The 12218-nt window shown below is 41.3% G+C and overlaps 1 protein-coding gene across 2 annotated transcripts in view; it reads right to left on the bottom strand.

Moving 5' to 3' along the window:
* The window catches only part of APP (amyloid beta precursor protein), a 229420-nt gene that overhangs the window by 114924 nt on the left and 102278 nt on the right, over window positions 1-12218 (bottom strand). For both annotated transcript variants that reach the window (XM_055701097.1, XM_055701098.1), the window contains exon 4: window positions 693-805. In XM_055701097.1, the coding sequence (XP_055557072.1) occupies window positions 693-805 (113 nt within the window). The remainder of the gene's footprint in view (window positions 1-692; window positions 806-12218) is intronic.

The following is a 12218-nucleotide window of genomic DNA, read 5'->3' as shown; positions in this document are numbered from 1 at the left end:
ACGTACAAAGATGTTCCAAACAAAACAGCAGCAAGAAATCTTTTGAAGCTCATCTCAGGTTGTATTCCTACAACCTCTCTACGTAAGGACAAAAATGTCCAAAACACATTAGCAATTATAATATTAGGTTTATTTCTGTTTTCAGTAAAGCCTGGTAAATTGTAAAAACTCTGTGCCTGACTGCAAAATTTCTTTGGTTAGTCCTGTGTCTTATCAGCTCTCCTAGCCCTTTATGCTGAATTTCACATGCTGCATTCTTTGAAGGTTTGATCTCTGTGAAGCACCTGTCACACCAAATATATTGGGGATGATGATAAAGGCAAAGCCTAGGCATCAGCGATCAATTTTTAGTTCCAGAGCACCGCTAACACAGGAAGCCAGAAAAGGAAGAAAACACAACGGGTGTGTGAACGGATGTGAGGAAAAAACCCAGTGCCACGAAACAAGGTCAATGTCCAAAGGTCAATGTTAAGTATCCAGCAGTAGTCTCTGATGTGCTCAGCAGAGCAACTCCCATTTTCTACCTTATAAATCAGAACAAAACATCATTCACTCAAACATTCGTAAGTATTGCTTTTTGTTTTCCTTTCCATGTTTTCCATACATGTCACTGCTGTATTTAAACTTGCTCTCAGAAGAGTGATAGAGATCTAAAGAAGGAAGGCGGGAAATTTTAAGACAGATGAATATACCTCTTTAGCAACAGTATGCCAGTGCAGGTGAGTTTCACACACATCCATCCTTTCCTGGTGAAGGAACTTGCACTTGTCTGGTACCAGAAGGGCATCACTCACAAACTCTCCCACTGAAAGGAAAAAACAAGATAAACCCCCAAAATGTTAATTTTGCTTCCATCACCTCATCCTAAGTTAAATCTTTAGCTAGGCGTAGGGCAGCTTCCATGAATGAGTGGCAGGGTCTGTTTGCAGAGAATGGAAGAGCTTCTAAATGGTGCTTCCATTATCACCTTCTTCAGATTTTCCATTTGAAAGTAGCTCCTGTCTTTGATCTCAGACATGCATTAGATTATGATAACTTCCATATATCCATTGTGAAACTTGCAGGACCCATTGAAGACCTAGAGTACAACATGATTTCAGGAGTTGCTGGATCCAGCTCCTGGAAGGGGAATGCAGGGACAGGGAAGGACAATCACATTTTTCATCTGAGTAGTGGTAGGGAGAGGGTTTGAAGTGTTTTGAAATACTTAGTTTTCCCACACAAAACAAATCTGGCACCAACACATAGTTTCAAACAATTCAAGAGTATTTCTACTGAATTACAGCACTAGCAGCAACACAGTCCACTTAGCTTATTTTTGTTGATGAAGCCTCTTTATTGCAACCTCATTTCATCAGCCAGACAAATTCAGGTTAGCCCAGAAGGCTGATAAGCAACTGGAGCTCATCTGCTAGGGAACAGGATGATTCATGCATCACCTCCATAAATAAATATATTTTTTAAAGATATAAATATATATAATATAATTTAAATAAATATATAAATAAAGATATTTTTAAAAGGAAAAATTACAGAGTACTTTCGAGAAGTCGATATACTGAACAGACACTGGATTGTGAAGGTACGCGACTCAGCTGGCATGAACCATCAGCACCCTGAAACGTATCTGTAACCTTCAAAAACTACAGACTGTGTGTGTTAAATGAAAAAATGAAGGTGGCCCAAAGGCTGCACAGATATAACAGGTTAATTAATCAAAACAAAATGACTACAAGTTTACTGTTCAGTAGAGGGTGATTTCAGGGAGCTGATGAAGTGGCCTTTGAGGCTTACAATTAAAAGGTCAGTTTTAAAAATAACGTTCAATGCACTGGGAGAAAGCAAAGTTTGGCCAATAGATGTATATACCTTTACTAATCACTAGGATGTGTATTTCGCATGAACCTCCTTGCTGCATTTCAGTGCTTTTGATCTGAAGCCTTTAAAAGCCAGTCAGTTTACCGGGAAAAAAAAGGATTTTGTTATCTTAATCCTTCAGTGACATATTCTAATGCCTGCAAATTATCAACAGAAATGCCTTCTAGAGGTGCCCAAAATGAACTTGCAAAAGTAATGAGTTAAAATGCTTTCTTGTAACCAAAAATACAAAATCTGCAGCTTCTGTTAACAAAGTCTTTGCTTCCAGTGGAATCACACCCAAATCTTGCACTGAAATTTGAGTAAATTTGCACCTTGTTTTTAGCTCCACTTGTCTTTGTAGGGGACTATCTTGCCACATACCCAAAGTCACTCAGTATGTAAGTAATTGGTAATTGCTAATGGTTCAATTCAGTGAAGTACCTGAGTGCTAAGCAAGCACGAGTGCTTTACCAAAGACTCACAGAGTATACTGACTTCACTCTCCTACGACATACAACTTCATACAGAACTGCAGCTATACTTTTCTGGGTGTTCAAGCATGCAGAACATTCAGTGCAGTCTTTATGACAAAAAATTCTATAAAAACAAAACAAAATAATCCCACAGTGCATTCTTGTCGCGACGGAGGGAAGACACAGTCACTCAATATGAGTGATCAGCAGACTTCGTTTATTGTACCTTACAGTCACCTTTTATGCCTTGTTATAATTAGCTCATACATATTACAAAAGTTAAGCTCATTATTGGTTAGTTGCCTAAACACCAAGCCCGCCCCTAGTTTCTCTTCTGTAGTTATCTGTTCCCACCTGCAACATTCTTTTCCCACCAAAATCTTCCTGTTATTGTGTAACAAGGACAGCCAAAGACAGTGTATTTTGCTTTACTTCAGATAAGCTGAGAGCGATGTGCATTTTTGTCCAGCCAGCTGGACTATGTCTATGTGACCCTTTTCAGCTAGCCAGTTATCCACACATTCTGTTCTACTCTGGCAAACTAGGTCTGATTTCTGATGCTAAGCACGCAAGCATGTGTGTGAGCTTGCGTGATCTGTCTGACTTCTGACATGCACTGACACAAGAGTTGAAATACAAACACACCTGATAACCTCTGCACGAAACTATTCCACTCACCTTAACACCCTGTAATATTGTTAGAATATTGTGTGCGCAAAGTTTGAAGGCATTAATGGTATACCTCATTGCTGAAAAAAATAAGCCTACACAGTTTCAGCAAAAGTAATGAGTATGGATGTACCACTGAGTTACAACCACCAAATGCAAGATGGAAAGCTGGATGTACAAAGTTCTGGACAATGCCGCTTGGGCTGTGGTATCATTAACAGTATATATGAGTATGTAATTAGTGGTTTTTTTTTTTAAAACAGTAATTTTTTGAGTGTCTGTATCAACCAACTCCTATCAATACACTAAATACCAGACACTTGTATATAACTAAGTACAGTATTGGATTCGACTTTTATACATAAAAATGTGCATCTGCTTTACAAGATCACATTCCTTGAAAATAAGGTAACAGCATACTCACAGTTCTCATTTCAAATGAGGCCTCATTTTGCAACCAATTGGTCAATTTCACATAAATAAACAATCTGTTGGAACAGGCTGCCCTCTGGTTTTCAGAAGGAAAGAGCGAGCTGGAGAAGAGTGGTTGTTTAAAGCAACACTCCTTCAATATATAGAATTTATAATAGATTACTTAGGGTTGTGAAAATCTGGGCAAGAGCAATCACTTGCAACTTTGCATGTGATTCCTGTTGCTTTCAGTTCAATTTTTTTATTACAAGTAAAATTTAATTCTGCCCATTATTTACACACATACAGAGCTTATGCCCTGGAAATTCTTCTCATTCATTTCATTATCATTATTACTGAAGTTTAAATCAAAGCTTTGAACTTTTGATCTATTTTTGTTATTTTTTAAATACATTAATGTTCAAGTGGCAGTTTGATGAACTAAACTGAATTTACTTGACAACTGCAATGTTTATTTTCCCTGAGCTAGTCTAACAAAAACAAATCCATCAGAAAAAAGCACTTCAAACACTTGCACACAGGTAGATTTGCACACAAGCTTCTACCTGTATCACTCCAGTACACATCTAACTTTGAATGCTGCTGAATCATAAGACTTTGGGGATTCTTTGCTTTTTTGGACAAGTAACGCACAGAATACACAGGGAAAATAAGCACGTGTGAACAGAGAACATTCCTGTGCCTCCTAAGAGAGGGGGCCAAATGTGCATGGCTCTAAAAATAAGAAAAAAAATGTAATACTAGTGTTTCCAGTGCGAGCCATGACTGAGGTAGCTGCACATTATTACATTTTTTCGACTGATGGAGCACCCCAGCACAGCACTGGTTATAACTTCCACTGTCAGGTGCTGGAATCACAACCCTTAATTAAACTCTAGTATTATTTTTTTCTTCCAATACAGCAACATACTGACCTGCACTGCCACTGGGCTATCCTTATGTCATGGTTTAACCCCGGCCGGCAACCAAGCACCACACAGCTGCTTGCTCACTCCCCCTCACCCAGAGGGATGGGGAGGAGGATCGGAAAGGAATATAAAACTTGTGGGTTGAGATAAGAACAATTTAATAGGTAAAGTAAAAGCTGTGCATACAAGTAAAGCAAAGCAAGGAATTCATTCACCACTTCCCATGGGCAGGCAGGTGTTCAGCCATCCCCGGGAAAGCCGGGCTCCAGCATGCGTAACCGTTACTTGGGAAGACAAACGCCATAATGTTGGATGTCCCCCCCTTCCTTCTTCTTCCCCCAGTTTATATACTCAGCACGGTGTCATATGGTATGGAATATCCCTTTGGCTGGTTCAGGTCAGCTGTCCTGGCCGTGTCCCCTCCCAGTTTCCCGTGCCCCTCCAGCACTCTTGCCGGTAGGGCCTGAGAAACTGAAAAGTCCTTGACTGAGTATAAACATCACCCAGCAACAACTGAAACCATCAGGGTGCTATCAACATTGTTCTCACACCAGAGCCAAAACACAGCACTGCACAGCTGCCAAGAAGAAAATTAACTCTCTCCCAGCTGAAGCCAGGACACCTCCACACCCTGCCTGCCAGGCTCAAGCTGGATGAGCGTTTCCTCAGGCAGCGGCGTTGCCTTAAAAGACTCCCTGGCCCCGTGCTGTCCCCTTGTCAGTATCAGCACCTGAACTGTGCTCCCCCGCTGCCAGTAAGCCACAGCTAAACCACGACCATGCCACAGACAGAAGGGCTTACAAAATTTGTACCAAATGCACGCCATGACAGGCTGGTATTATTACCGCCACTGGCACCACCGGTGTCAGGCTTATATTTATCACTTTTTGCTGTACTCTTTTGCCTTCTTCAGCATTTCTTGTATTTTGTTTACAACTGTACATGCATGCTCTGCTAAGGTACTCTAATAAGAAACCACAATGGCACAATTTGTCTTTTAGTGAACTCATAAATTACTCAACTCCCTTAAGTGACCCAAAACGCTAGTATAACAGCTACTTGTTTTCCAGTAGCTGCTTACCCACTCTTGCAGGGAAGGGCTGGACAAAACCAGACCACTCTGGCTCTGAGGTTCCTGACCCATCTGGAGAAAACAGCCCTGAAGAGGAATTTGCATGTTACTGGAACATTGTGTCTATGTAGTAAGTTACAGCTGAATTTCACTTTCCAGATCTTGCCCCCTCCAACGTCAGTAATCCCTTTCCTGATGCCCAATTCTCCATTATGTTTCTAGCAGACTTCTTCATATTGCCCTATCCTGCTGTATCACAACAGGGTAGCAGTTCACATTTTTCAAAGACAGTTTTGACACCACATTTTACTATTAAGTATTTTTACTTTAGTCAAACACGCCCTATTCCCTGAAATATACTCTTGAAACAATAACAGATTTTGTGCTGTAAGACAACAAGTTCTGATTCAGAAACTTCATTTTTCAACACAGCAAAGATTAAGCAAATACCATTAAGAACCAACCTCTAATAAAAGTTAGGATTATATTGAAGGCAACAGATCACACTCTTTGAAATCTTCTCTAGTAAGAAAAGGGCCCAGCAAGTGGACACGCTCCTAAGAAGACAACCCCCCATCAATGGCAGATATGGTATCAGGACAAAGTAATTAAAAATAAAAATACAATATCCTGTGTGAGACACGGTCCTGATCAGCAGATTTTCCATTCACTATATAAACCAGATGGGATGGGAGGATTCAGCCAACATTGCACAGAAAGAAAGCAAAGATGATAAAGGTAATAAAACAAAATCCACGACAAAACCAAACACCTGCTAGCAAATGGTTAGGATCCCAATCAAAAAATAAGCACATTCAAATTATGTTCAGAGAAGCACTTTCAAACAAAGCCTGTGCTAAATTTTGCATGAGGTGGCAGCACACACGCTGAGGCTCTGGGACTCAAGGCTTCATTTTCCATGTCACTGACGACAACAAGGACCTTGCTAAAGTGAATTCACAAGCTCAACTGCTTGCACCCTATGCATTTAAGAACATTCAGAGGAACGTATCTTTTCCCTGTGGCCTTCCAATGATTTTCCTGAGCCATCACATGCTCAGCACGGTGCAGCAAGGAGCTGATCAGCCCTGCACCTTTCCCTGGCCAGCTGCTGTGGGGCTTTGCTCTGCCCTCCTCCCCAGGCACAATAGCTCAGCTCCCTGCAACACCTCTGCTAGCTCTTGTGCCCACCCAGGCACGTTTATTTAGTACATACTATGTTGCACATACATGATTACATTTATTTAAGCAGCCATATAACTTTAGATGCTTTTATCAAGGGTGATATTTTTGTAAGCCTTTATGTGTGATGCTTTCTCTTATTTACGACATTAGTAATTAAAAGTTAGCTGCGATCTGCGTCAGAGTACAAGCCAAACGCACTGGCCTCGCGCAAAGAAACAATGTTTTATTGAAAAATGCTTTTTCTTTTCTTCAGAAATCTAGAAAAGTAGAGAAGATACAAAGCACTTAAGATACTTAAAAAACACATTTTGTTTTTCAGTAAGATGATTCAGTAAGCACAATTATCTAGCGACATACTGAACCAGTCATAGCGTACTTTGATACTTTAGACTTGTTATCTACAGATGAAGAGGGAGAGGCTGTGCTGTTCAAAATCTGGTTTGAAGGAGGGTTTGCTCCTGTGCCCAGCCCCAAGGATAGATGCCTGCCGCAGGGATAGTGTGGATGTCCTCTGAACTTGGGCACAAGACATGTTAAACCGGACCGTTAAAGATTTCCTATCTATTTTAAAGGATTTTAGTAGCCTATAGTAAACATTGTGAGCAGTGTTGAACAACATTGACCCCACCTTGGGCAGTCAGTAGTGAAGGGCAGGCTGTGAAGGGGGTTTGCACAGGGGAACACCAGAGGGAAGGTGGGGAGCCTGGCACCTCACTGAGATCCCACTAGCCTTAAAAGCTCAAAATCACCTCCCTTGACCCCATCCCAAACGCCAAGTTAGAGGCTTCTCCCTAAAACCCAAGATCACCTAACAAAAAAGCAAGGTGGTGTGGATAAAACACAACATCTGTGTCCCAGCAGCTTGGACCATCCGTATTTTTCTGATGAGTAACAGACTTAACTCCTGTCCATAAAACTGCCCCCCAAAACAGCTCTGTAAGAAAACTGTCCCCGCTCCACCATTTTATCTGCAACCTATGGCATGAATTTCAGTAAGAGACCCATGGCACGGTAGAGGGACAGCAATGCAGACCCGAATTTGAAGGGCAGGAGCAGAAGTGACAGCATGACCTGCACTGCCACCTCTGGGACATGAAGTGGGAACAATTGCAGCTCTTCGGTCTTCCAGGGGCTCAGCCAAAAGCAATACTGACCCTATTAACGTGTCTCTGTATTGACTCTTTCATCCTCACAAAGGTCCAAGAAGTTATTTCCCATGACTACACAGCTGGGGGGATTTATTATTTTTTGATCAAAGCCATTTGCTATGTTTTAACCATCTAAAAATAAGGCCAGTGGTTCTCCAACAGACATTTTCACAGCATCAAAGCAAGTGTCTGTTGTTTTACCATCTTTTCTGCTCCAAAGAAGTCCTTGAATGCTTCTGTATTCCTGCTTTCAACCAAACTTGAAAAGGTAAAGAGAGTACACCCACTAAGAAGCAGTTTATTGTTCCATTATTTAACATACATAAAACAAACACCCTGATGCATCAACTCTGCAGTAAATCACCTCCACTATTCACAACATTTATCGATTTATTAGGATACAAAATGCAACAGTTTGAGATGAACAAGGCTATTCTACTAGATTATACTAGATTAAAAACTGACTGGCAATTCTAGCTGTACTACACCTTAGTGTCTTGATGCTCTTTCAATGATTTTGAGAAATCACAACAATTAAGGTACTTTTCACAAACACTGCAATGGCACATAACATACAACCATACTTGGGACGCAAGATCAAGGTAAAAGAAAACCCACTGTAATGAACTCATTGACTAAATATCCACACATGCACCACAACAAGGAGCTCCAGTCTTGAGGTATCATGTGTTCTGCTGTGATTTTTTTAAGTTTAAATAGCTGACACAAAATCCTGCAGTCAAAAGGCTAAAATTCTTCAGGTACAAGTACATTGGTCTAGATGAAAATAATGAACTATATACCACAAAATATACCTGTAACTCATGTTGCTTATTACATCCTCATTTCCAAAAGGTATGATACATAAAAAAGGGTTATTCTCGAGCCTTCCTCCTCCTTCCTCTGTAGCTCTTTGATCACAGACATAAATGGAATTCCTGTTCACTTGTTACTTTTTTGCCTGACTGCATTTGCTGATAAAATTGTCTTACTTTCAAGACAGAATGCAAGCATCAGATTCGATGCATTATGCCAATAACGGACACATCAGTTTACATTCAAGAAGATTTAAATACACATTATCACACACTCTGGCATCTTTATTGACAAAGCATATAAACATTCCTTAAGTCTGTAGCACCTCAACAGTTCACTGAAGCATTAAGTTCATTTACCTATATCCTTTTTTCCCCCACTTGTGTCCCCCATCTTCAAGGAAAAATCTTGCTGGGAGTACAGTAAGATGCCTTTTGTGTCCCAGTCTTGCTCATTAATGCAATATAACAGAACTATGCTAAAGCCCATTATCCCAGCATCATAGGTTATGTCACATGCTGGGATTCTTCCTCTTGCCCCATCTTCCTAAAAGGCCCACAAAAATCAAAAAAACACCCTTCTAGAATTTGTTATCAGTGTGACCAGCAGCAAACATCACCTGAAAAGGGCTATCTGAAGGGTTTCCCCTTCAGTTTGCTTTCTCTAGACATGAACTACTCACACTAGCAAACTTTCTCGCCCTGCCCCACAAATCAAAATGCTGCCTCTAAAACACGATTTACTGAGAAACAGGCCCAAAAGCAGGGTGTAAAGTCCAGCTCAGGAAGCTGAGAGATTTCAGGTTTCAGTTGCTCTCCTTTCCAATTCTTCAGTGCACTGGTGACATCTGCAAAGTTTCTGCCACAAAAGAAAGTATTTGCTGCAGATACAGGTCCCTGCCTCCCTGTTATACAATCCTTAGTAATTTCTTGGAAATGGTGAGTTAGGAAACAGCAGGAATAATACAAGTCTACAGATGTCACTCTGGATAGCTTGACTTTGTCCTGCCTCAGTCAGAACTTCTGTTTGACACTGCCCAAATAAAAACCTTTTTTCCTCCTCCCACACCATGCTTAACTGCTTATTGTTTCCTTCCCCTCTCTTCTCTGCAGCCCCAACAAACCCTTCAGATCCACTTTTTACTTTTCAGTCCATCATCACAGTAGTCCTGTTTGATAAACCTGTAACAGGACACAATCAGCTGCTCTGGAGGGCTAATGAATGCATTGGGGACTGAAGCCCAGCTGCTTACAGTGGAAAAACATTTATAAAGTGAATGTTGCCACCTGTGGGTGCTTGCCACAGGGTCATTTGGTGGGAGGTTTTTTTGGTGGTTTTTGGAGCAAGGGGATTGCTTTTTGGGGATACCACATCCCATACTAAACTGACAGCAGTATGTCTAGCTAAAACAGATCTTTCACAGTGCTATTAAAAACAAAAAAACAAACACCCCCCCCCCCCCCCAAAAAAAAAACAAACCACCAACCAAAAAACAAACACCAGGCAATGAAAACTGGAAGGTGTTAGAAGCCAAGGTAAGTTAGAAAAGCTGTTTGATTCTGCATACAGCATAACAGACAGAACTACTGGGGTCCTCAAATGGGAGGACAGAATAACACATGAATTTATTGGAAATCACTTAATCTACAGAAAACAGTCAGTAAAATTCACAGAAAGGACTAATCCTGAAAAAACCAGTACTAGAAAACTTAAAAACCAAATTTTAAATGTGAAAGGTTTAAATGAGACCATTTTGTGTAGATTTAAGAAGACTTTATCAAGATTCCCTGAGCAGAATCCTGGGACAGTGAAAATTACTTCAACTATCCTGGACCACAAGCAAGCAAGGAGTAAAAAAATCAGGATGGAAGCAGGACAGTGGTCCCTTTAAAGGTAACAGCACTTTACACTCTACAAAAAAGTACACACACAGGCTATTTACACAGCAGTGTCTGAAAGGTGCAGTTATATGCCTGCATATAACACGCTAGATGCTGTTCTGTTTGAAAAACTTCCTGTCCCTATGTAGCTTTTACCACAAGCTGCAGTAAAAGAAACACAGCAACATTCCTCAGAGCACTGACCATCTCAGCCTGGGAGGGAAGCACAAAGGACAAGAGATCAGAGTATCCTGACCACCTGTGCCCCAAAAGTTGTTGTGGAAAACAAAACCTGAAATGTTTTCTTCATAAATATTTCTTCTCCTTCAGAACAGTTGAATTCTTTTTCTTCCACACTGAAGTGCATACATGCCTGTCAAGTATTTAGGAGTGTGTGGGGTGTAGAGGTGCAAGGAATGGGAAATAAAAGGGAAAGAAAATCAAAAGATTTCTGAACCATACCTCCTACGCTGAGAGCTTCTTATTATCAGAATGGTGCAGCAAAACAGACTCCAGGTATTAGGAATGCTCCTTTTACCTGGTAAGATTCCCCTGGTCCCACCCCCCTTCTCATGACAGTGTTGTAATACAAAGCACCTCTCCATCATCCAGCCTTTAAATCCACCAAAGGCTTTTGTTCTCCACACCCACTTCTTTTCACAGCGCTTCGCTAATAAAGCCATCATGGAGCTTGTCCCGGACCTCAGAGTCATTAGCCACTGAGTCAACTATGTAAAAAAAAAAAAAAAAAGTATACCACCAGGGACACCAAAAAGTATTTGGGGAACTGGCTGAATAGAATTCTTTTCTTAAGGAGGCACTTTCTCCAAGAAGCCCTTTTCAACAGAGGTAGACAGCACAACGCTACCTGCACTCACTAAACCAGGCAGGCTCTGGAGGAGGAAACAGGAACGCTGCGCCCTGGCCTTGCCGTACACAAGGTGCTGCACGTGTTATTGGTAAAGGACCACCTATCACCTCCAGAAAGAACCCATTTCATTCAGGACAGAAAACAGTTGTTGGTAGACAGCTGAAACAGTCTTTATACCAGAATCACGGGCTCATTGTTTAGATATTGTTAATTCAAAAACCACACCACATCAGGGATACTAAAAAAATAACAGCCTCAGGTGGGAGGAATTTTGATATTTTTTTGTGTGCCTTGTAGGCTTCTGACTTTTCTGAGATTCCCTTTATTCCTTGTACTCATGTACTTAAGTCCTCTCCCAATTATATATCTTCTCCTGACTGATTAGCTCCTTTACAGTTCTGCTCACGTGACCGCCAAGCGGGACATTAAATAGTAGAGCATGGCATGAGTCAAGCACCAAAAAAATACCCAAAAAAGCCTGTTGAGGGCAAAGTTGCTCATGGAAAGCCAGCACAGGCCACATGCCCTTGCTTCCCATGGCTGGTGATAGAAACCTGCAGAGCTGCACTGGATAACGCTTTCACATTGTCGTATTTCCCACCAACTGGTCCTCCAGCTCCTGCCCCTGGCACTGGCAGGGGAACTGCCTGCCTCTCCCATCATCTGAATTCATGAGGAGCACCAGAGACTGTGAGCCAGGGTGTGTATTTGGCAAATCACAACATGGAAAGAAGAAGGGTAAGGAAAAGTTGAGGAGGTGTGATCTCCTCATTTTATGGTACAGGATCAACACATACCCTTCCCCAGACAGAGTACTTCTTAATTTATAGAAGCTTTTTAGTTTGAGGTGAAAATGCTGGACTTCTTCAGGGCTCTCTCTTGCAACATAATGGAGGTTCTCCAT

This window comes from Falco cherrug, chromosome 2, assembly GCF_023634085.1.
Source record: "Falco cherrug isolate bFalChe1 chromosome 2, bFalChe1.pri, whole genome shotgun sequence".
NCBI classification, from domain to species: Eukaryota; Metazoa; Chordata; class Aves; order Falconiformes; family Falconidae; genus Falco; species Falco cherrug.
The sequence above is the reverse complement of the archived record's forward strand: the minus strand, read 5'-3'. Positions and strand labels throughout refer to the sequence as shown.